The sequence below is a fragment of the Falco punctatus genome (genome assembly GCF_963210335.1).
Source record: "Falco punctatus genome assembly, chromosome: 10".
NCBI classification, from domain to species: Eukaryota; Metazoa; Chordata; class Aves; order Falconiformes; family Falconidae; genus Falco; species Falco punctatus.
Genome location: NC_137590.1, coordinates 16347979 through 16372825, shown reverse-complemented (window position 1 = coordinate 16372825; position 24847 = coordinate 16347979). Strand labels below are relative to the sequence as shown.

General features: G+C 59.3%; 1 protein-coding gene across 7 annotated transcripts; it reads right to left on the bottom strand.

Moving 5' to 3' along the window:
• Nucleotides 1-659: 659 nt before the first annotated feature.
• DNMT3B (DNA methyltransferase 3 beta) lies at nucleotides 660-23229 on the bottom strand. Of its 7 annotated transcripts, none has more exons than XM_080404042.1 (21): nucleotides 23114-23229; nucleotides 22204-22304; nucleotides 21418-21727; nucleotides 17478-17622; nucleotides 16670-16776; nucleotides 15234-15386; nucleotides 14561-14749; nucleotides 12857-13015; nucleotides 12028-12135; nucleotides 11305-11446; nucleotides 10813-10941; nucleotides 10306-10350; nucleotides 9898-9977; nucleotides 9563-9675; nucleotides 8992-9175; nucleotides 8665-8749; nucleotides 7977-8218; nucleotides 7727-7817; nucleotides 7314-7462; nucleotides 6579-6664; nucleotides 660-3816 (listed from the first exon to the last, which is right to left on the bottom strand). In XM_080404042.1, the coding sequence occupies exons 3-21, from the start codon at nucleotides 21529-21531 to the stop codon at nucleotides 3675-3677; spliced, it is 2463 nt and encodes an 820-aa protein (XP_080260168.1). In that variant the 5' UTR covers nucleotides 21532-21727; nucleotides 22204-22304; nucleotides 23114-23229; the 3' UTR covers nucleotides 660-3674. The 7 variants fall into 7 exon arrangements, with proteins under 7 accessions (XP_080260168.1, XP_080260169.1, XP_080260167.1 ...); XM_080404043.1 differs by lacking the exon at nucleotides 23114-23229 and adding an exon at nucleotides 22525-23071; XM_080404041.1 differs by lacking the exon at nucleotides 23114-23229 and having other exon boundaries at nucleotides 22204-22498.
• Between the last annotated feature and the right edge of the window lie 1618 nt (nucleotides 23230-24847).

The following is a 24847-nucleotide window of genomic DNA, read 5'->3' as shown; positions in this document are numbered from 1 at the left end:
CCCCGCCCACAGCCTTGCCAGCCCGCGTGTCGCAGCGATGGCCGACGGCTCCGGGCGGAGGACCCGCGGGGCCGCCGCTAGCGGCAGCGAGCCCGGTCCCGCACCCAGGCACCCCCACACGCCGGCACCCCCGCACTCCCACACCCCGGCACCCTTGTATCCCCACACCTCAGCACTCCCACAAGCCTGTACCCTCACATCCCAGCACTCCAGTACCCCCACACGCCCGCATCCTGACACCCCCATACCTTTGCACCCCAGCAGCCCCGCATCCCTGCTACCTCTGTACCCCCATGCCATGGCTCCCCCATACCCCAGCACACCCACACCCCAACACCCCCCATACCTCCATCAGGCCCAGCCAGGCCTGGCTGCTTCAGTCAGGCGTCTGCTTCCTCTGGGGGACAGCAGGGGCACACACAACCCATCAGGGGCTTGCACAACCCACTGGGGGCTCACACATCCCAGCGGGGTCACACACAACCACGGAGGTTGGACAAGACCTTCAAGATGACTGGGCCCGATGTCACCCTGGCACTTCTGAGCCCATCGCTGCACCGTGTCCCAAGTGCCACCCAGCTCATCTGCTGTGACACTCACCCCCCTGTAAAAGCCCCTTCTTCTGCACATGATGAATTTATCAAACAAGGACTGTCCGGTCATACAGAAATACTGATTTTTAATTAGACGGTGATAAATGGTAAACTGTTGACATGGTTCCCCTTTCTTCCCGACAGGAAAATCAGTCAGACTGTGTAGACAAGGCAGTTCTGAGTTTTTGCACTCCCAATACAAAAAGTGTATGAAATGTGTTCAACAAAATTATGCACTTCTTTTATTTTTAAAAGATTGTATAAAGACCTGCAAAACTTTTCAACATCAAAAATCCTTAACCTAAAAAAATAGCACCAGGGAGAGTTAGAAACCTTTACAAAGTATTAAAAAGGCATTTCTGAAATCTACCTCTCCTCACCACATTTTTATAAACACATAATAAAAGGCAGCTCTTACAGGGAAAAACATTTCAAGGAAGACTTGTCTACTACAATTCTTATCAAGTAAGCTTAATGCCAAGACAATTCTCATTCCTCTTTTATCTTTGTTTACTTTCCCCAAGTCCTTTTTTTCCTCGTCTATTTTTCTTTTGATCAGATAGGAAAGGATGTGAGATCTGCAGTATGAAATTAAGAGATGTCACGGAGTGGAGGTTTCACATTAGCCCATTTGGAACAATAAAAGCCACGGGAGCATCCCAAGGCAGAGGATGGCTACCACCCCTGAGGCCCAGTGCCGGCTCCGCTCAGGGACCGCGGCTGGGGCTGGCCAGAGGGATTAGTGTCGTGACTTGGGTCCAGGCTGGGCATAAGGATCAGGGGTTGGCGAGGGGTCCAAAACCAGCTGGTGCAGTTGTGGCGATGCCAGGATCCCTGAACACCTCTGGCACCCACATAACCCACCCCGCCATCATCCCAGTCAGGGGGCTGGTGACAAAGGTGGCAAGAGGGTGCTACTTGTCCCCAGGGCTTGTGGAGCATCACAGGTGCCAGCAGTGACATGGAGACCACCCGGCTTTCTCCAACGTTTCCTTAACGAAGGTGTGCGGCTTCAACACACAGCACTGAGAGCAAACCCCTACGGGAAGACGTTCAAGAGAAACCTCCAGGCAGGACCGAGGAAAAAAAGCCTTTACACCACCTGGGCTTCCCTTCCTGCCCATTCCCGAGCGCAGCCTTGGGCTGGAGACTGAGAGATGGTCCTCAGAGCCTGGGGATGGGCATAGGGTGAAAAGCTGCAAACAAGAGTGGAAAATGGGAGGCTCCCTCCTCCCAGGAGGCTGCCGTCCGCCGCCGCCCTTAAGGAGGGTGGCGAGGGGGTCCCCACGTGTCAGAGAGGTAGAAGGAGCTGGGAGAGGAGCTCTCATTTACCACTGATGCTGTACAACACCTCATGAGACAGCCTGGCATCAGGCAGAGGGTTGGCCCATGGTCTGGACCACATTAATTTTGAGAAGGCACCCAAGGACTCTGCCAGACCCAGGCAGCAGGTTGTAGTGAACAGCAGAGGTAGGGGGGGACAGAGGGACCGAGGAGGGAACATTACAAGTTGTTTCAGTGCATTGAAATGTGCATTGGAGTCAGGAGTCCATGGGGCCGGGACAGCAGCCCCACAGCTACAGAAAACCTGGCGCAGGTGGCCGGGCTCCACTGCGCACACACCCGCGTCTCCCCAGACGCTGGCCATGGCAGCAGCACGCCCAGGGCTCCAGCGACAGCGAGGAAATCACTCCAGCGAAGTTAGGGAGCAGACGAGGGCAGTCAAAAGTGAGCAGAGTGGTGGCCACAGGAGCTCCTGGTGCAGGGGTATGGCCCAGGAGCCCCCCACACACCCCTGGGCACGCAAGCAGCAGCAGCATCCTTCCCTCATGCACGGGGAGAGGGGCACGCACGGAAGGAGAGGTACAGCCCCTGCCTGCGGACCCCCAGAACCTGCCCCAGCACCCCCCCTCTCCACCAGTGACACTGCCTGTGGCGGGGGGACACGCACAGCCCCCAGCCACAGCAGCTTTCCCACCTTGCTGTGCTCGCAGGGTCACCCCCCCTGCCCACAGAGCAGGGTGGGCACGGGGAAGACCAGTGCTGTGCTCCTGGACCCTCCTGCACCACAGCTAACACACTGCCAATACTGCTGGGGTTTGTGACACTGTAGGGACATCTTGGGGGGGTGTATTTTGAAGACAACATTGACCACTACGCTAATGCCACCCTTCCTGCCGACGCACCACATTCATTTGGGAAATGAATGCTCAGAGAACATTTTCCGTTACGGACACTGGAGCCCAGATCCTCCCTGCTCTGATTACTGTGTAAGCTTTCAGACCACTCAGCAGGATCTTAAAATGTAAAGAAAAGTTTTAGATGCTTTAAAAAGGAAGTAGTGAATATTTGTAAACTACAGCCAAACATATAAAACAATATTTCTTTAGTTCTAGCTAGAAAAGTAACTCTATCACCTCACAGTTCATTTTCAGCTACATTCAGGTCTAGGAATCTCCACATTCTTATGTAATGCCTTAAAGCAGCAATAGACGTTAAACAACAAAATTAAAGTTTATCAAAAAATAAAAATAAAAAAGATTTGGTTTCTGTATCCTGCATGTTCAGTGTATGTAACCTGACCAGGGTCCCTTACACCTGCTGCTACAATTTGGGGATTTTTGGCAGTTGCTTCAAGAGAGGTTTTGTTTGTTTAGGAAAAGCAGTAATTCGCTGTGGTTCACGTCTGCCTGCAGCGCCCCGGCAGCTGCCTCCACACTTACTGCTCAGCAAGTTGTGACCTTCAAGCTCTAGGCTAGAACGGAATATTTAATCCTCTGGAGGAGAGTTCCCGTCTCATCAGTTATGCACAGAGCTTCCTGCGCTGGGTAATTAAAGCTCTTTTGTCCATCACTTTCTACATATCACTGCCGTTAGTCCCTTTAAAGAGAAGTTACCTTGCCAGGTTCTTTGGTTAAAGACATTTCCTCAGCTCTCCCTGCGGGGCCAGACTGCCTTCCCGCAGCACGTGGCCAGGGAGGGATGGTGCCATGGCAGAGTCTGGTGGCCGTGCCCGTCCCTCTCCCGCCACGGCAGCGGAGCTGTGCATCTTTACCAGAGAGACGAGGGACGCTCGGCTTGCTATTCACAGGCAAAATAATCCTTGAGCGGGGAAAAGAGGTGCTGGATGACCGGGATGCTCCACGATCTCTCCAGCAGCTTCTGGCGAGCCCCGCGGCCAATGTTGGAGACATCTGTGTAGTGGAGGGGGAAGCCAAAGATCCTGCAGAGGAGAGGCAGAAGAGGGGCAGGCGCAGCTTAGTGGCTGCCCCTGCCCTCACTGGCCACAGCCAGGATGCAGCATCCCTCCATCCCATCCCATCCCTCCGTCCCATCCCTCCATCCCATCCTTGTGGTCAGCCCGGGGCTCCCTCAAGCCCCAGCCTGTGTTTTACAGTCTTGTTCAGCAGAAGCTTCTCACTGCCAAGACTCCTCCAAGCTCTCAGGTTTTCTTTCCCAAAGTGGCAGCAAGCAGACGCATATCGCTTTCCACCCAAAAGCCCTCGGAGCGTTTGGCAAAGGCACCGCCACAGCTCCGGCTGTGCCCAGAGCCAGACTCGCTGCAGAGCAGCAGCAGGCAGCAGCGGAGCAGAACAGTGCCTGCCCCTGCTGCAGCCCTGCTCCTGCCTTCACAGGCAGCCAACACACCACCCCACGCGTACCTGTGCAAGCTCCTCTGCCCCACACAACTTAACCCGCTGACAGACAGGGACCAAGTGCCCTGCAGACTTGGGACATGACCCCCCCAGGGGAGCCAACTGGGATGGAAGGAGCCCCACGCTTCACCTCCTGGCTCATGGAGACCTACACGTGGCCAGTAGGTGGATGTGCCTCCCGCCCCAGCCATGCCTGCAGGCAGAGAACAGCGGGCTTCCCCGGCTCCAGGGGCTCACAGCACCAATGCATTTACAGACACTGAGGGCAGCCAAAGTTAAAGACCAGCAATGCTAAAATTTTCCATTACAGCTCTGCAGTAGACTATGCTGCTATACTGCACTGATATACACTGTACTGAAACACCGGTGCCCCTGGGTGACCCAAAAAAAGATAGGTAAGAGATGTTGATGTACACCTTGGTAAGTTTGACAGGAAAGCAGCAACCCTGGGCAGTCACTATCATTTCAGGTTTTGAGTCTTACTGCAATTAAGAGGCAAATTTCTCAGAGCCAGGATGCGGTGCAGGGCTCTTGTCTTACTGAAGTGCCCTGATGCACAGCCATCAGGTGAAACCCAGCAAGCATGCTGTGCTTTTCTGAAGCATGCAGTGACGTGTTCATCCCACCAGCGGCCTCTCCTCCAGCCACCACAGCTTTCCTACCGAAATACCAGTCACCTCCATGGACTGCCTGCCTCAAAGGCTGGAGCATTAGTGCCAGATGCTGGAGCATCACTGCTCCAGGCAGTTGTCTGTGGGAACAGAAATGCTGCCATCCCATGAGCGGGGTCCTAGCCCAGCGCCACCAGCAGCCGATGCCCCTGGTAACACACCCCAGCAGAGCTCAGGTTTCCCAGTTAAAGCTGGCAGGGATTAAGACACCAGTATGCTGGTTCTATTTTAAAATTGAATTAGGAAAATAAAAGGAAAAGCAAAACAGAAGAGCCACCAATAATCTCTCCACTGGGAATCAGCACCAGCACTGAATAGGGGGAGCCAAAAGCAAACGCTAAATATCTAAAAACAATATTAAATTCCTCCTCCCAGCTCTGTGAGTCAAGTCCTCGTGCAGCCTCTCTGACTTGGATGAGGTCAATAGATCACTCGGCGAGGAACCACCAAGTCATTAGAGGTTGTATGCCACAAATGCCCACCTGTGCCCACTCCAGCTCGTCCCAGACCAGAGCAGCTCCTCCCAGGGCAGGTGCAGCCCCTTCCCCTGGGGCAGCACCTCCCGAGCCACCCGGAGAGCGCCAACCTTCAGGAGCCTGCTATGGGAAGGGCACTCTGCTCCCCAGCACGGTCAGAACCCCGTACACCTGAACGGTGTGGCTGGCCTTGCTCGCAACGGGGCCAGGCAGCACCCACCCACTTCCCCCAGCACCCTCTGTAGTTTTTCCTAGTAGTGCTTCTGGAGGAGCGCCGTGCCCATGCCATCCTGCCTGCCTCTGCTCAGCAAGCCACCTCTGCCAGCACCGCCCCAGGCTGTGCCATGGACATCGCCCTGAGCCGCAGCGCTGGGCTCGCCTCCAGCCAGATGAAAGTTCAAGTGCCATTTCACCCGCCCTTTGACACGGCAGAGGGAAGGTAATTGCTGTTTCACTTCAAAATACCTATATGCCTCCAGCTCAGCTTTAATTAGTTTTAACTCCAACAAATACTGGCAGTTCAAATACAAACATGCAATAATATTTAAACTCAGTCTGCATTTATTGGCTGAGGGATTTGCTGTGACAAAACTCCAGTTTTTGTTGCTAGGAGTTTTGGCGTGCAGGACTGCTAGTAATTGAAATTTATTCTACTTTAATGCTTTCTGTTGTGTTTTGCCATGAATTCGGGGTGCTGTGAGGTGTGACAGAATTTGGAGGAGCACAGTCATGCTTTGTCACAGCACCGGGCTGAGCAGCCCCAGCCAAGGTGGCTGCTCAGCTTCATCTTCAGCAAAGCTCCCACGGCACCGAGCGGGGCGAGGGGCTGCCATGCAGCACCCCCGCATCAGCCTGGCTCTAAACCAAAGGCCAGCAGACACATACATCCCCAAGCCAGACACACCACACAGCATCCTGCACAAGCCCCATCACTCTTCCCTCCACAGCTTCAGGTCCAGGGCAGAGGATGCTGCTGCACTTTTCCCACAGTCTCATCGTTGCTTGTTCCTAAGCACATTATCATGTATGCATCACCACAGGGAAGGAAACTGCACCTTATGGGAGCTGCAGCTCTTCAGCTCCCAGGAGCTGGGCTTAGGGCCAAGGAGGAAAGAACCACACAAGCACCATGAAAGAAAACAAAACTACAGCGAGAGATTCAAAGCGACAGTGAAGGATTACCTGTTCATCCCTGGAAGGTTGCCCCAGAAATAGCGTGCTCGGTGGGCAGCTGATATCTTGATAGCGTCAATCATAACTGGGTTACACTGCAGGCCACAGGAGGGGGGAAATAAAAGTTAGAGGTGTGGGCTCAGCCCCCTCTTGTACAGAAAGCCCTTCACCACTGCACTACAGGGACTTAAAGCCTTCAGCAAGTCCTCCTAAGGAAGTAGCCCAGCAAACCCTTGCTCCACACCACAGCATGGTCTGGTCAGCCACGTGGGCTTCCCACCATGGCCAGCAGCCAGTCAGTCACAGCACGCGTCACTGCCAGTTTCTCTGAGCCAGGATCAGGACCATCAGCCTCTGACGGGACTTTTACACATGAGGGTCCCTGCTGACCCCACAGCCTGTCTTGGCTACCACAGAGTTAAAAATCCTTTCCAGTCCCTGACCTCCCTCTCCCTAGAAATAACAGGCATTCCTCTGAACAGATGCTTTCTGCAAGGCTGGCAAAAATCTCTCCACACCACAACGCCCCCCCCGACACACACACACACACACACACACACACCCCGAGAACTAGCACTCAGGGTTAACCTGCTGAAAAGCCAGAGGGGATCCATACAGAGCCAAGACTGAAAACTTAGATCCCTGGCATGTGCATTAGGCAGGGGGTTTTCCAGCATCGGGGCCAGGCCCTTGCACAGTGTCTCCTGCTCCAATGCTTGTCCCAAAGCTGGCAGCAATCCTTACCTCCAGAAACCGAGAAATGTCCCTCTTGTCGTTGACCCTCATGGCCACCACATTCTCGAACATCCAGAAGAAGGGGCGCTCCTCTCCCGCCTTGGGACGGGCGTAATTGAGCAGGTGGTAAAATTCAAAGAACAGCCTCCCAGTTCCTTCTGCAAGGGAGAAAGCCAGAGCGGCAGGTTGGGACCAGCTGCGGCACAGGGAAACACGGCTCCGGGGGGCACGGCTGCCCCCCCCCCCCCATGACTGGCACGGAGACAGCCTGTGCTTTGCAGGTGCCACCCCAGGGTTTGCAGCTCAGAGGGGAGCCACCACCAAACACAGACCAGAGCTGAACCACTTCCCTGGACCTTAAGGTGGCTCCATGCCCCAGGGACAACCCGGGAGTACCCAGCCCGTAGATGAAGCTGCCTTACCATACAGCCCCTTCCTGGCCGGATTGACAAGGGAGAGGTCGTTACAGGGGCTTCCACCGATCACCAGGTCAAAAGGACCCCACTCCTCGATCTAGAGCGAACAGACAGACCCAGTTAGGAGACACCCCGTGAGCGGGTCTCTCCTCCCCGGCAGCACAGAGGAAAGCCCGTCCCAGGGCTGGTGGGCTGGGTGAGACCCACGCAGCCGTGGTGGCATGTTCCTCCACGCTCCCACAGAAGCCGTGCTCACATTTCTCTTGGTGATGTTCCTGACGTTGTGAACGTAGGTGATGTTGCCCTCGTGCCGCATGGTGCCCACGGCAATGGGGTCTTCACAGATTTCCGAAGCGATGTACTTCTCCACTTGGATGCCCAAGTCCTTCAGCACCAGGTACCCTGCCAAGGGACAGAGGTCTGAGGTTGCACTGCTCTCTTTAGTCTCCCAGTCTCTTTCATCAGCACAGAAGCTCGACGGGGCCACTTTTGCATGTCCTAGGTGGGTGCAGTCACAAAGAACTTCTGGATGAGCAAACTGGTTTTTGACCCATTCCTCCAGGCAGGTTTGCTCCCAGAAAGTAGAAAACCCCAGAGCTGAGTGAACCGACTCAAACCAGTTGCCCTCGGGTACTTCTTCACCAGAGGCCAGGTTACCAGTGCTCCCACAGCTCTTGCTTCTGCGAAGCCAGCCACCCGAGACAGCACTTAGCGCAGCAGGAACCTCTACCTCTGTGAGCAAAATTCCCATGCTCTCCTTCCGTCCCTCCCTCCCCCACAGCCCTGTCCAGCAGGAAGGGGAGCCACTGCCCTCATCCCCTTTCCGATGGGGACCACCCTCCCTGCCCTTTGTCCCCTTCTCCCCACCAAGCTTTCAGAGACAAGTTTGAGGCCATGAAGCCACTCATCCAAGCCACCAGGACAGTGCTCTTCCAGTGCCTTACCTGTTGCTATCCCATCAAATAAAGAGAGCACTCGAATAGGTCTCCTGTTTGCCGGCGGGACCGTTGGGTAGATTTTGGGTGCAGCCTGCAATGAAGAGAGCAATGAAAGCCCCAGCTCTGGGCAGCGCTGCAACGCTCTACGAGGCCAAACCCCAGGTCTACCAGCATCGCCTCTGCCCTCAGGGCAGCATCTGTGGGGCCAAGAACACAGCACCCTTGGAGAGGGTGGATGAGTGAGACCGAGGAATTCCGAGCTGCTCACCCTGCCCTCTGCGGCCCTCTCCCCCAAAGCCCAGTGTGCTGGGCTTGCCTCCCCGCAGCCCTTACGTATTCCTGTCCCTTGTCACTGGTGAAGAAGTCCTGCAGGCGGGTGTTCCAGTCCTGCCGGCGCTGCAGCACCCCGTAGCTCCTCTGGGGCTGGCACATGTAGCAGTTCCAGGGCTCCTGCTCTTTTGCCTTGGCCGACGTCCCTCGCCCCACCAGCACCTCCAGACACTCCACACAGAAGCACCTGCCCAAACCACAACAGCTCGTGCCCATCACCTCCAGAAACCCCATGGGGTCACCCTAGCCTCTCCTGCAGTCTCACCTGCCATGCACCAGAACCCCCACTCTATTTTGCAAGACATTTTCCCAGGCAGCACCCTGTTTTTTAAGGCTGCTAACACAAGCTGGTGGACACAGGTGTGGGCGGTAAAGCTCCTGCCAGCCTCCCCAGGGGTTAATTCAGGTGAAGCCTGGCTCAGCAGGGATGGGTAGGTTGTGCTGGGACTTGCTGCATGGCAACCAGCTGGGGACCAGCACAGCACCTTGGCCAGGCTCACGCATGACCCTGCTCCCCAGGAGCAATGCTGGGAGCTCAGCCCAAGGAGCAGAGACGGGGATGCGAAGGGCTCACCTGCAGCAGCTGGCATTGCTGCAAAGCAGCAGCTCCTTGCCCTCGCAGCAGACGGTGCAGTAGGACTGGTAGCCATCTTCATCGTACATGTAGAAGAGCTCCAGGAATCTATCCTAGCAAAATGACAGCCGGGAGGAGAGAAGGACAGAGGATCAGGATCTGTGCTCAGAGGGTGAAGAGAGAATGCAGCTTTGCTCCATCCCTGGTGCATGCCAGTAGCTTGGAGATGTACGTACTCGGTACCCTCGGTGCTTCAAGTGGAGAGAACATGCCAAGGGGCAGCCTCGTGGTGGAACCCACCCACCCCCCGTTCCGCCCTGCACGGTGGCACTTACCCTGCATGTCTGGCAAAGGCCCCCCTCGAACAGCGGGTGGAAGGTGGCTGGGTTTCTCCTGCCGCAGGACAAACAGCTGTCTGTGGGACAGAGAGCTCTGCTCACCCCGGCGCAGGGAGCCCACGCACCAGCGCAGAATCACACCTCCGCCTCACCGCGGGATGCAGGGGCTGGAGCCTCTGCCAGCTGCAGCTCCCGCAGGGGAGAATCTGCATAGGATCTGCATAGCTACATACCTGTCCGCTCCCCTCAGCACAAAGGGAGGCCGGGCAATCTGCAGGCACAGCGCTGCCCCCCTTTCTCCGCAGTGTGCTTAAAATGGGACCCCCAACCTTTGCCTTGTGCTGCCTGCAGGCAACCGCATCACCCCACACCTTCCCAAGACAGACAGTAACGGCAATCGATTACCTTCGAGACTCCCACTGTTGTTCGTAACTTCGGAAACCATTTGTTCTTTATAAAATTAAAAAGAGAGATCTTTATTATTCCTTATGTAAGAAACTTTAAAACACACTCTACTTACAGATGCCTTATTTATTGCATTAAAACTGCTACAGCTTTGCTGAGCATTGCACAGAGAAGGCAGGCAATGGGCCTGACAGATATTTTGGTGCAAAACCCATGTGCAATCACTGCTGGAGATATTAGAACTAAAGCTCAAAGCCACAACACGTGGATCATTCCCAAGCTGAGCAAGTAATGGAGACCAGCTTGTACCACCTTGTCTTGCAGTTGGGTTTGCTGGTGTCTTATAAGGCACAAGTGAGCACAAGACAAGACCACAACAGCTTTTGCCTTCAGAAACCAAAGCCCATGGCCACTGGGGAGAGCTGAACCATTTCCCAGAGGTTTCCCAGTGCTTTTTGGGATGCACAGCCCAGGCCATGCCGCTCCCAGGCTCTTGCTGCTGGTTACCTCGGGTCTGGTCCTCTTCCACTCGCTGCTCCTTGCTGTTGTTGCAGAGGTTAGTCTTCAGCCTCTTGGTGGGGGGACACTGCTCAAGGGACAGCACCTCCTCCGTCCCGTTCCTCAGGGCCCCATTCTCTGCAAAGGAAAGGTGGTTCCCTGGGGATGAGCCTCCAGCCCCAGGAGCTCCCGGGCACACATCTCCTGCCAGGTCCCACCCCCCAAAAGCAGAGTCTTTCCTGACCACCTACACTCCCCACGCATGGCTTGAGGTTTGGCCAGGTCACTGACTTCCAGGAGCAATGGCTCTGTGGGTGCTTTCCTGTGGCTTTTTGCAATGCTGCTGTGGGGGATCCCACTGAGGAGCAAGGAGCCCCACGGCCACCTCAGCACGGGCCAGCACAGCTGCAGCAGAGTGCCAGCCAGGGTGGCCTGCAGCGGCTGGGCACTGGTGGCTGCTGCCCACGCCAGCCCCATGCCCAGCTCGTGCCACCACCTCACCTAAAGCTTTGGGCGGTCGCAGTCCCTTGAAGCCCAAGGGTTTGAAGCCAGTGAGCGCCCAGTCGATCATGGGCTTCAGCTGCTCCTCCAGGGACTCCCCAGGGGCGGCTGTAAACGTCTTCCCCGACCGGCTCCGGGCAATCTGCCGAGAGAGGGACATCATGGGCCAGGATGCCCAGGGCTGGTCCCCAGCCAAGGAGCAGCCTGGCTGCAGCGTGCATGGCCCACATGCCTGCCAGGGCCATGGTCCCAGGCCCCCTCCCCACCACACACACACACACGCACGCACGCACGCACACAGGGCTCAGCATCCCTGGCCCAGCAGCAGCTGCCAGATTCCTGCACCGAGTGTGCCCTTGGCCACGCTCCTGTGCCTCCCCTCTCTGCAATGAGCCCATCTGACCTCCACCAGCCCCAACCCAGCTGGCACCAGGGACAGCCCAGCCCAGAGCCTGCTCCCTGGCCAGCAACAGGAGCAAAGAAAAGGCAGAAGAGGTGTCGGTGGGTTTGCAGCACTGTAACTTAAGAGCATTATGCATCCCCTAGATGAAGATCAGGCCCACGGAGTGCTCAGTGCCAAGCTCAAAGAGTTTCCTTTGCTGGCTCAGCTGCACCAGCCACCCCAAGCACAGCCTGTCCCTCCCTGCCCCCCGCTGCCCCCCGCAGAGCCCAGCCACTCCACTTGGCACCTCACCCACCCACCCCAGCTCTGCCCTGCCTCACCTCCAGGGCATGGTATATGGCTCGCCGGTAGGAGACCAGCTTATTAAATGTGGAGGAATTGAAATGCTGCCGAAAGGCCACCAGTCCAACCAGCTTGTCTGCAGAAACCTGGGAGAGAGCGACAAAAGCTTACCAGCGGGCACGGCACGGGCATGCCTCGCTTCGCCTGCGCCCCCCACGGCACCACATGCCCCGCCGCAGCCGAGGGCGCCAGGCCACGGCTGTGCTGTGCTGCTGGGGCTTTGTCTGGACTGTGCAGCTGCACGAGGAAGCCCAGCATCAGCTTTGCAGTGGGGTACACGCAGCAGGAGGGGGAGGGCAGAGGCAGCAGCATTGCACTGGAGGCTAGGACGTGTGTTTTGCACCCTCTGCTGGCACCAAACCTCTCCCAGCACCAGTACCCAGCACCAGTACCCGGCACTGGTACTTCCCTCCCTCCTGCCTGTAGCCCCAGGGAGGCATGGGATGGCCGAGGGGTGATGGGGCTCCGGGAGGGCATCCCTCCCCAGGCAGGGAGTCACGGGGCAGCCCCACGGGGCAGCCCTAGAGACTAGGGCTTGGAAAAAAACCTGAGAATGGGCCGAGCAGATGTCCCCATTGCTGGATCCTGTCACCACCCTATGGTGGCCAGTCCCTAGGTATAGACACTAGAGCCCCAAGAGCATGCCAGAGCCCGACTGCGCTAGACACCGAGGGTCCCTGCCCCCTGGGGAGGCTGCAGCTGGGCGCACACACACCCCAGAGGCAGCCCCAGGAAGGGGACAGACAAGGGGAGGGGATTTCAGCCTGGGCGAACCTGGGTGCAGGCAGGGGCAGGCAGCAGGCTTACCTCAGAGAACTTGCCGTCTCCGAACCACTGCACCCACCGCATGCCCGAGACAGCCTGGCGCTTGGCCGTGGCTCTGTAGGAGACAACAATCGCAGGCCACCAGGAAAAACCTTTGATCTTCCCCCAGACAAGCTCCCCAATTCCAAATTCCTTCCCATCCTGAAAGCAAAAAAGGATGACACAGATCAGCCAGAAGCACAAACTCCCCATTTTATCTGAACAGCCAGGCAGCGGAGCTCTGAAGCGTGGGGTAACAGCCATGGAGCACCCTGGGGCTGCTCCACCACATGTGTCACTCACTGGAGCAGCCACACGCGAGGACCTCTGCACAGTCGTCTACAAAAGCCGCACCTCCCCTCCCTCAACAAACATGGCAGAACACATCCCCCCCAGCACTGGCTCCCAGCCCTGCACCACGCAGGAGCTCAGTGGGAGGGTCCGCGCGTTACCAGCCCCTCGCCAAGCCTGGCGCCTGGCATGCACAGAGCAGTGCGTGCTCCGTCCTGCACAGCCCTCCTGGCACCGGCGCCCTGTGCGTGCCCACTCCTGCCTGCCCTCCCGGGGTCTCTGCACACCGTGGGAAGCCTTTTCCTGCCCTCACAGACCAGCAGCCAGGAAGGGCCGGCTGTCGCTGAAGAGCTTGCAGCAGGCCCCGTGATGGGGATGGGCAAGGCAGGTGGGCAGCTGCTCCAGGGAGCACAGCGGCCTCACCCGATCCCCTTGCCCACCACAGCCACGGGAGAACTCGGCTCAGTGCATGCTGGTGCCAAGCCGCAGCCCAGGCCAAGGGGTGTGGGAAGCATGGCAGGGGATGCTATGTGTCCCGCCTGCCACAGGCAGGACTTTGCACCAAGGTTGCTCCCTGAGCAAATGGGGCTGCTCCTTGGCACAGGGAAGCCCCCTTCACAGCTCAGCTCCTCTGGCTGCACCCAGGGAGAGGGCACCCACCCTCCTCTTGTTCCTACAGGGGAGAGCAGGGAACAGGGCAGGGCAAAAACAGGGAGGAGAAAAAGAGACAGGAATTTTGTCGTTACCATGCTGAGGGCCCCCAACAAGCAGCCTGACAGGGGGCATGGGCAGCGGAAGGCACCTGGAAGGCACCTCGCACAGAAGCAGAGTCACCTCCCCCTGCAGAGCCCTCCTTCCCAGCTTTGTTCTGCAATTAGGCACCTAATTATGCAGCAAGATGCAATTGCCCAATTCCTGCAAGTCTGGGGCCCTGCCCTGATGCCCGCAGGCACTGAATCACTCTCTGCAGCTCCAGCAGCTTCGTTTCTCTCCAGCATCCCCAACAGAAATGTTTTCTGCACATGCAACTGCCTGTCTCGGCGGGGCACGGCACAGCACGGCTGCCGGCAGAGCGTGTGCCACGCACGCGTCTCTCGGGGGCCCTTGGAGGCTTTGCAGCCCCACACGTGGCTCGGCAGGGCTGGCCCCTGTACAGCACCCATCTGCAGCAAGGTGCCCCTGGAGCTGCACCGACCCTGCTGCCTGTCACTGCCCCATGGGGACAGCCTGGCACCATCACACCCCGGACACTTGGGGAAGGGCAGGCAGGGAAAAGGAGGCAGGAGAAGCAGCAGTGAGGTTTCCAGAGGGTCTTCTCACCTGCAGGCCTGGGACAAGCCAGGAAGGTTCACCCTCATCCTGCACTGTCCCGGGCACAGGCTCTCAGTGCAGGAGCAGAATTTGGCCCCTCCGTACCTGGTACTCCAGTGCCATCCCCAGGTCTCTGCTCTCTGGCTCCTCAGCCCCCAGCTCAGCGGAGCCGTTCTGCCCCTCCTGGGAGCTGCTGCTGGAGAGCATGCTGCTGCTCTGGGACGAGTCTCTGGAGTCTTCCTCCCCCAGGTCGATGGTCACAGGGATGGACGCGGCCAGGCGCCGCTTGGAGCTCTGCGCAGTGGAGAAAGCAGAGCGTGAGTGCAGCAAGAAGGCAGGGAGAGGGGCAGGGGGGAGCAGAGACCTGCCCCACATCACCCTCAGCCCCTCAGCCAGGGATCGCAGAGCCAGGCAGCAGGGGCACCACTACAGCCGGGAGCAGGGGGAAGGGTCCGGGACTGGGGTGTCTGAGGGAAAACTACTCTGCTTTCACTTGCAAGACACAAAGAAAGCAGCGCTCCACTTGCTCTTTTCCCTTTCCCTGCCCCTTTTTCACCCCAGGGCGTTCAAAGCACCCAGTTCATAGCAGGAGCAAGCAACAGCACACAGACACACACACACACACTTCACAGACACACACACACACACTTCACAGACACACACACACTTCACAGGGGAAACTGAGGCATAGAGGCTGCTTGCCTGAAAGCACTTGGCAGGTGTCCGGAGACCCAGGGAAGCCCTGGCCCCGTGCAGACCCTCACCCACAGACCCTCACCCGCAGGGGAGTTGGCAGGTCCCTGACAGGCTCCACGCTGTTTGTTTCCTTGATCTTCATCACGTGCCGGGTCTGCCCTGCCTGGAAGATGAGGCGGACGGGGGGCTTCTGCCTGAGGCTGCTCTCCCAGCCGGTGCTGCCCTGGGGCCGCACCTGCAACCAGAACATCGATGCTGTGGCACAGACACCTTCCCACGCCAGCAGCACGCAGGGCCAGCGACAGTCTGTGCTCCTCGGGGCTGGGCACCAGCAGCACTGGAGCCGTGGGGACGGGGGCATGGGGGAGGCAAGAGGAGCACAGGCAGCTGCGGGAGGTGCCTTAGGCTGAGCCTCTTGGTGCGACCGTGCACTTCACAGCATCTCTGCTGGGCTGCACAGCCACGCTCAGGAGCGCCCATTGCTCCAGCCCCCAGCACCCTGCACTGGGGCAGCAGCCCACCAGCAGTTGTTACATCAACTTTTGTTTCCAGCCGCCATGTGCACCCTCGACAATACTCTCCCTCCTCAACGATACCCTCCCCTCCCTCCTTGCAGCTACAGCCACTGCGGTGCGACCGAGAGCAGCGGGAGCCAGCAGCCAGGAGGACCAGCCGCCATGAGAGCCAGGGGCCCCGGCAGAGCAGCCATCCCGGGCACAGCACCCTGCTCACACGCGTGTGGGTGCTCCCACACAGGTGTAGGCGTGCTCCCTCCCGCAGCCCGGCCCTGCAGAGGCACCAAGGAAGCCTTTCCCCTGTGGTTTCAGCAGCCGCAGTTTACAAACAGTCGAACCCAGGCACGTTTCCTGCATCCGGCACAACAGAGTTTCAAAATAAAATGAGCTTTTGCTAGTGAAGAACCTCTGAACCCAACGTAGTGGGAATGCAGAATTTTCACCCCAGTTGGATTTATGGCTCACTCTTTTGGAAGCTGCCTCATCACAGGCAGATCTCCAACCTTGGGGTTTTATTTCAAAGTCAAAACAATAGAGCCAGAAGGCAAAAAAATGCTTCCAGACCCTGGAGGTTTGTCAATCTAGTCAACAAAAAGAGCAGGGGCAAAACCGGGATCCAGCCCCAAAGCAGCCAAAAGCAGGCAATCCTGGCGGTAGGAGACAGGAGATGCTTCGGTCTATCAATACGGCCAAGACATTTAAAGAAAATTTCAGCATAATAATCCTTAGACTGCTGCAACATGTAGTGGGCATCACTGCATCTTGTACCACACACTCCTGCTGCTGTTGCCATAATGTAAATCAGGAATTTAGAAGTGAAAACAAATATTATTATGCTTGCAAATTAATATTGCATCTGACATTGGACTGTTCCCCCAGCACCAAGCACAAGAGCCGCCCTGGAGGGGAACAGGCGAGGGTCCCAAGCACCAGCTCCCGCCACAGACAGCCCACAAAGCCCCTGGGCAGCAAGGTCTCTGAGCAGCCTTGGGGAGCCACTTACCTCCTGCACCCCTGCGAGAGCGAGCGGCCAGGACAGGTCCTCCTTGGAGAGGTCTCCCTTGCTAACCCTCTTGTTCTTCAGGGACGGCAGCCCCAGACCCCCAGCATCTGCGCAGGGACAAGGCAGAACAGCCTCAGACTCCCTGAGCCATCCTGGCTGTGCCCCGCACGCCCCTGCCCGCAACTGCTCCGAGCAGCAAGTTGTGATTTGAAGAGACCAAAACCTCCTCTTGGAGAAATGTGGCCCAGAGCGGAAGACAAGCGGTGTCCCCAAGGCTCCCCATCGCAGCACTGCTGCCACCAGCAGTCCCAGATCACCCACCTGCCCCCAAAACAGGGAGGGACTGATAGCAAGTGTGGGGACCCTTCTTACGTACTTTTTTGTTCCCAAAAGCTCAGACATAAGGAAACCATATGCCTGCTATCGAGGGCTTGTCACCTCACAAACCCAAGAGGTGGGATGTGGGGATGGGACCACGGCTGGAGCACCCCAGGAGCTGTGATGCAGCCCCTTGGGGCTGGCAGCATCCCTCAGGCAAGTGGGGTTCCCCACCTCCCTCACTCCCAGCAAGTTAAAGCATTGAGGGGCACAGCCAGCATCCCAGTGTGGCACCCCTTTCCGCAGCTGCTTCAGTCACCTCGGTCTGGAAGTACTGCCAGAAAGCAGAAACCCAGTGGAGTCACAGAGGGACCCTGGTCACAGCTGCAGTGCTGCAGACCCCAGCAAGCCCTTAGCACACGGCTGGGACACCCCTGGCTCCATGCACCCCAGGCACAGTGCACCCCAGGCACAGCATGGCGAGACTCACCTGGAGCACTGGGCTTCCCATTTGCCTCCAGAACAAGGTTGGGTGCATCGTTAGTGGGACCCGTGCAGTCCCCGTTGATGAGGATCAACTCTGCCCTGCAGTCTGCCTCATCCCGGCTGTGGCTCTTGTCCTTTTTCATAGTTGCCTGTGGAAGCCAGAGTGGAAACAAAAATTTAGCTGTGCAGAAAGCCCCAGGCAAGGCAAAGCAGACAGCATAAGCTCTTCAAGCCAGCCACAACTTTTCATGCCCTTAGCAGAGGGGTCTGACAGAGATGGATCTGGAGTGGTACCAGAGCTGATGGGCACCTGGACACCTACACACACATGCGGCAGCCCTGAAGATCCACCAGCTCCTGTGAACAGAGACCCCCCCAAGCACAACTCATTGGTCCTTAGGGAAGCACTGGGGCTCTTCTCCAGGCTGCGCTGGCCCACCCCACCGTGGGGTGCTCCGGGGCTTGGTGCTGCCCAGCCCAGGCTGGATCTGCCAGGGGGGGTCCCCCGGAGGCAGCTTGAGACCGTGTTTGGAGGGGAGCTGCACTTCCCAGCCACCCTGCAGAAACCAGGGGACATCCCACCCCTCTGGGCACCAGCCTCAGCGTGCTCTGGCCGCCCAGCACACCCGGCAGTGGGTGGGCTGTTACAGCAGCAGCGGGACACGGCGGACAGCTCGCCATGGGGGGCAAAGTCCTGGTGCCTGCAGTGAGTTAAAATGCAAAGGGAGAAAACTCCTCCTGCCCCCGACCCTGGCCTCAGCTCCCCCGCCCCAGGGTGAAGGGGCAGGGCAGGGGTCTGCACTGGCAGCACTCACCCACCACCCCCTGCTGAGCTGCTGCTGAGCAGAGAAAGCCCAGCCAGGCATCCCCCAGGGAGAGGTGGGGCACGACTCACCTGTGCCCAGATGCCTCTGCCTTCCTGCGGGTGCCCTCCCTGGATCCTGTTTCTGGAAGTGGAGGCTCCCAGGCTCCCCCAGAGGCATCCCGGACTACGTGGAGCTGCCTCATTGCTGGGCTAGGGATCTGTGCTGCAACTTGCCCCTTCGCCAGCACAGTCATTTCAGGAGCACGTAAATCAGCTCAACAAGCTAAGGAGCGAGCAGGGCTTTACCCACCTAAGGCCCTGTTATAGAAAGCAAAAGCAAGCCCCTCCCCAGCCCCAAAGAGACCCCGGGCTCCAGCCCTGCTGCCCCCTCCCTGGCGCTCTCACTCCGCATCGCCTCCAACTGCTTCCCTAACAATTGAGATTTCTGTTTTGAGATCAGCTGTCAGCACCTCAGACAAACAAAGACCAGTTAGGGTCTGATGTTCTGGATACCAAGGGCAGTGTTAAAAACGTGGTAAGATCCAAACCCGAAAGAAAACAGGTGTCCAGCACCCACCTCTGCAGCAGAGCCCCTGGGTGCACATCTGCCTCCCCCTGCAGACATCTCTGTCCAACAAAGGGACAGAGAAAGAGAGGAATGGCACCAGAGGGAGTCTAGAGCTGCATAAACCCCTACAGCTGCGTGCAGAAATCCCACTGCTGCAGCAAGCACATCGGCTCCCAGACCCGGCAAACAATTCCTGGGAGCTGCCCAGACACGCCGGGCTGCCCCTAGTCTGGGCAGGCGGACCTGCACGCCGGCCCTACGCACGCCAGCCCCACGCTCGCCGGCCCTGGATGCTCTTGGATGCAGCAACATGCCCCGGTGCGGCACAGCCAGGCCAGCTTCTCATGGGTCCGCTCCCACTCCCCGGTCTGCAATGCTGTAGGAACAGCAGCAGCCAAAGCCAGCAGTGATGCTGTCACAAAAAATAGCAAATCTTACCACAAAATAGTGAATCTTACTTGGGTATCAATACAGGGAGATGCGAGAGGATATGTCGCTCTCTTGGCATGAGGGTGACCCAGAGGAGAGGCTGGGGACCAGGAGATGGGGCAGCGTGACACTGCTAAGACCTAGGGAGGACAGGAGCAGGCAAGGCCACCTCCCAGCCCTGCAAAACGCCTGCACCCTCAAAACCCCACCAGGACCTTCAGAAGACCTTTGCATTCGATCCTTTCTCAGGAGCCTTTTTGGAAGCCTGAGCCGAGGAGGTTCAAACTTGCACCTCAGAATGGTTTTTCCTTTCTCAGCCCTGGCGGCTGCCCAGTGCCCGGCACGGCCAGCCCATGGCAGGCAATCGGGCGAGTGTGTCCCTGCCAGCCCAGCACTGGGGAGGTGGAGAGGAGGGTGACACAGCGGCCAGGTGTTCCAGGGACACACAGCCAGGACTGAGCACCCAACGTGCCAAGCTCAGCTTTGCCACGTGCTCAGGGAGCTCCAACATCGTCTTTGTTCCAATTCTAAAGTAGGAAAACAGAGTTATCACTTTGGAAGGAACCGCTCCCTGGCAGAACCGGAGACCCACATGCCAGAGCCCTGCCGGTCCGGCCACAGGCACTGGCTTAAGCACAGGCATTTCAGCTCACCAGGGGCAGGCAGGGCTTGCAGCATACATGCAGGAGCAACCAGCACATACACAGGAGCATACGCACTGCTTGTTCCGTGCACTTCTCCAGCTACGCCACCTGAGATCACCTAGTCAGCGGGACTGCAATTCCCTTCCCTTCTGCCGCTGCCTTTTGCACAAGCAAGGAAGCCACAAGCCCAAGACCATCCTGCTTGCTGAAGAGGGCTGGCTGGCCAGCCCAGCACCCCTCTGACCGAGGGTCTCCCGCCACAGGAGCCACTGTCCTCACAAGCCTCACCACCTCCTGCTTAGGAGGGAGGAAGGCTCAGCTCTTTGTCCTCTCCTCCCCTCGCAGAAACACACACCAACACGTGCACACAGGGCATTACGAAAATAATAAGAAACAGAGCACTCCCCTCACATGTTCTGTCTCACGGGAGGAGGAGAAAACCAGCACCGCAGTGTTTGCATTGCCTAATGCACTGCAAACATACAGGCATGCACTACAGCCATACGCTTCATACAAGAAGCCACGAAAAATGAAATAATGCAGAATTCCAGCTCCGATGCTGCAGGCTCCCTGAGAGACTGGCGCTAGCGGCAGCCCTGACACTGCCTGGTGACCAGGACATGCCCTGCAGCGATACCCCACCGAGACAATGAACCCGCTGACTCTGGATCCCGCCCTAGTTTTGCAATACCAGTTTCTTTAAGGTTTGCCAAACTGGTTAAAGACCATGCCACAGTATTAACTGCTTCGAGAGGCTGCCGGTGCCTGCCCTGCCGAGCTCACCAGCTGCGGGCAGAGGGGCTGGGTGGGCTCGCAGGGGCTGGGTGGGCTCACCTGCAAGGCGGCCCGGCGGGGCTGCCCCTGGACCCCGCCGTCCCTGGGTACAGGGCTGCTCCACCAGCTGGGCTCGGGCTGGTTTCAGTTTTTCTTCTTGAGAAAACAAGCTGGCCCTTATCAGGTGCGTGTCCCCAGTAGGTGGAGAGATTGCAGGGGAGACAGCCGGACTTTGCCTCCAGACAGGGGCATGCATATCAAAAGGCTGGAGGGAAGCGTTTTACTTGATGGCGGGGATGGCAGCCATCACCCAAGCCCTGTTTGAATAACAAAAAGAAATAAAGGACCCCAATGGCCGGGGCTGGCTCCCTCCAGGCTGGCTCTGGGGCTATCGCACACACAAATGGCCTTTAACTCTCCCCAACCTGAGCATTTCCCTCTAATCCTGGGAAGAAAAGAGTTGCTGGCTTGGCAGTTCAGCAAGAAAGGGAGCCCATTTTGGCAGATATGCTCATTAAGAAGGGCAGGCTCTCCCCCCCGACCATTTCCTGTGCCTGGCCCCTCTCCGCTCGCCACTTCCCTCCATTTTCCCCCCTGTTTCCTCTCCTGCCCCGCTCCGCTCCCCACTGCACCACAGCAGCCTTCTGTGGCCACCCCGGCTCCGGCACGTCGCCCGCTGCCTTTCAGCAAAGCTCGGTTGAAAGAAAAGAAACAAAAAACAAACCGGCCCCTCCTCTCCCAGTGAAGACCAGGCCTGAGAAGTCTCCTGGGCAGCCACCATCACGGCCAGCCGCTGCTCCAGCCGCTCTAGGCTCTTTACCATGCTCATCTCGGTCATGTCCCGCCGAGACCAGCCAGGCTGGCTCTCCCGAGCCCCCCACCCAGGGATGTGCCCGGCGGGCAGCAGGCGCCCAGGCCGGGGCTCCTGCGCGCAGCGCTGGGGGCTGCGGGGGCTCTGCCGTCACGCTGGTGGGTCTCGCTCAGCGGTGGCACGTCCTCTGTCTGGAGCCGTCACTGCTTCATCGTTCCCCTTCCTGCACAAGAGGGCACAAAGTGATGACAATGACACCTCGTCGTCCCCATCTCCACACACACACCTGGCCCCGTACAGTGGGGTTCAAGCCCCCAGCTCTTCCTGGAGCCGAGGGCTGGGACACCCTGGCTCACTCCTCATTTCATTAAAACCCAGGAAACTGGAGACAGAGGCTGAAAAGGTAAGTGCTGCTGCAGGGGCAACACGTTTCAGCCCCCTCGCGCCTTCCCCTTGCCCCCCTTTCTGAGGGAGGGAGGTCGGGCAAGCACCAGCGAGAGCCCCAGGACCAGTGTTCGCCCCGGTTTCCCCCCCGCTGCCTTTCCCTCCCGGATCCCCGGGACCTGTGCCCCGCGCTGGGGCCACCCCGCGGTGCCGATGCTCCCCCTCCCCCGCCGCTCTCTCCAGCCGGGCCGCCCGCCGGGCCCGGGGGGAGGAGGATGCCGGCAGCGCTGCCCCCGGCTGCCTTCGCGTCGGTACCTGCCGCTGGGCCGGGGGCTGGCAGCTCCGGCCGCCCCCTCCCGTCCGTCCCCCGCCCCGGGGACACTTCACGCCCGAGGCGCCGGCCGGGAGCTGCGCTCCTGCGGGAAGAGAAGCAGCAAGATGCGCTGACAGAGCCCCGAGCCCAGAACCGAAAACAAAGGTGTTCAGCCCCGGTAGCGCTGCCGCCGCATTCCGGGCTCCCGGAAGCCCTCCCCGTGCCCCCCGGCCTGGGGGCGGCGCTGCCCCGGGCCCGCCGAGCCACGGGCAGGGTAACCCCAGCCCGCCCCGAGCCCTCCCCGCCCCGAAGCCATCACTTGCGTTTCACCGACGGGAGCCCGAGGGTTCGCCTGGCTCCCGCCGCGGCCCCGGGCTCCGCCCCCGCCCCGCTTCCCCTGCCCGTCCCGGCATCGCCGCGGCGCGGGGGGGGTCCCCGGCACCCGGCCCGCCCCCGCCGTGACAGCCCCGGGACGCGCCCCCGGGATACGCGGCCGCGGCGCCTCCGCGGGAAGCTCCGAAAGTTGCGACGGGAGCCGGCGGGGCGGGCGGGACCGGCGGGGCCGGGAGGGAGCCGTGCCCGGGGTTGCGGGCGCACCGCGCCCCCCAAACCCGCCCGGGGGCCGTGCGCCGGCAACAAGTAGCGGCGGGGGGGGCGCTGCCCCGAGCCCCCGGGCGCGGCGCCGCGAGACCCCGGGAACCGGCGCGGGGCCGCCCGATCGGCCGGGGCCAGGGCGCTCCCGCAGCAGCCGCCGCCGCGCTCCGGTGCGCCCGGTGCCGCCTCCCTGCCCGCCCCATTGTCCCCCGCCGCCGCCGCGCACAACAAAGCCGCCCACGAGGATGCGCCCCGGCCCCGGCTCCCCCCACCCCGGTGCCCCCCCACCCCGGTGCCAGGCCCCGGCCCTGCGCTCACCTGCGCCGCGGCAGGACGCACCGTCCAGCGGGGTCGCGCCGCCGCTCGCCGTCGCCCGCGCCCCGGCCGGCCCCCGACAGCCCCGCGCTCCGGTTACATGGCGCTTTAACCCTGCCCGTGCTGGGCAGCCCCTCCTCCTCCGCCGCCGCCGCCCCCGCCGCCCCACGGCGGGGGAGGGGAGCGCGGGGCCCGCACCGCATCGCACCCTCCCGGCCCCCCACGCCCCCCGGGGCCAGCACCCCCCGAGGCCCTGCAGCCCCCCCGCCCGCCGCTCAGCAGCCCCGGCGCCCCTGTAACCCCCCACGGCTCCGCATTCCACCAGTGCCCCGCACCCCCGCGGCCCGAAGCCCCCCCGGCCTCCGCATCCTCCAGGCGCGGCTCCACACACCCGCCGCCCCAGGATCCCCGAGACCCCGCAACGCCCAGTGCCCCGCATCCCCCCGCGGCTGCCCCGCACCCCCCCGACCTGGGTGCTCCGCAGCCCCTCGCCAGAGTTCAGCATCCCCTCCCGGGGCTCCACGGCCCCCCTGATGTCTCACACCCTCCCCGGGCTCCCCATCCCCTGGTACTTCACAGCCACCCTCAGCTTCCGGCATCGCTCCGGGGCTCAGCATCCCTCTGGGGCTCAGCATCCCTCCGGGGCTCAGCCCTCAGACCCCCACAGCTCAGCCTCCGAGGCCGAGGAGTACCCAGAGGGAGAAGGAGCACCCCAGGCCTGGCAGAGCCCTGGCCCTGCCGAGCCACCCCTCTGCCCACCACCTTCCCATCAGCAAGGTGCCCCTCGCAGTGCGGGCAGACAAAGCCTCACAAGTTTTACAGTCAGTTTTTGTTTGCTTGCTCTTTCCCTTACAGAGGTGAGATACTTGCAAGGGCTGGACTGGGGACAAGGAAAACAGCCTGCGTCTCTCCTGCCCCAGACAAAGCATCCAGAGTCCACGTGGGGTATAATCTCTACTCACTTGTTATCACTTCTAGATCCAGCAGGAACCCTTGTAACAGTAAGGAAAGGAACATGATTGTCCTGGTGTGACAGAAATAAGCTTTCAAGGTCAGGAGGAAAAATGAGTCAGTTAGCCCAAGTATCTGAAACCCGCGGGAAGTGCCTGGACCAGCCCAAGGCCTGTACAGCAGGTTCCCCAGACCACCCCTCCATCCCTGCAAGACACAAGCATGAAAAATGTGGCTGCACGTGCAAAAAAAGCCCTGCAAGTGAACAAGAGGAGCCAAGAAATCTGTTCTGGGGAAGCCATCGGGAATTCCAGAGCTTACAGTTCAAGCTGCATAAACCTAAAGCTAATTTGCAGCTCTGTTGAGTAGGTTAAAACCAAGCAAATAGATTTTAATCCTATCTGGTTTTCCAAATTTGGGGAAACAAAATGCTTTTGCTGGTTGTGCTCATCAGAGTTTCCAGGGCACTGTTGGGGTGGAATTAGCCCTTGCTTCAATCATCCACGGGCTCCTCTCCCTTTCTACGGAAACCTTCCTGCCTCTGTTGGCCTCGCTGACCTGCCATCAATCTCCCACCCGGCTGGAACGCCCTCTTTCTCTCTCTTCCCCTCAGTTATCATTTAATTCAGGAGAGCACGGCTGTGCATACTGTTTGTGAAACAGGCCTGGCACCAAACAAAGCAGCTCTGGGTAGATTATGAGCCAAACCCTGACCCTTTCCCCTGTCTCTGCTACACACAACCACAGAGCGACGCTGCAAGTTTATTTCCTAACAGTCAAGAGACT

Excerpts from the sequence above, each read along its gene's own strand:
- DNMT3B (XM_080404042.1), bottom strand. The coding sequence starts at position 21,531 with ATGACCGAGATGAGCATGGTAAAGAGCCTAGAGCGGCTGGAGCAGCGG. Across the intron at positions 9,176-9,562 it reads AGCAATGCCAGCTGCTGCAG|GTGCTTCTGTGTGGAGTGTC; the intron begins GTGAGCCCTTCG and ends TGGTTTGGGCAG. Across the intron at positions 7,818-7,976 it reads GGAACATCACCAAGAGAAAT|ATCGAGGAGTGGGGTCCTTT; the intron begins GTGAGCACGGCT and ends TGTTCGCTCTAG.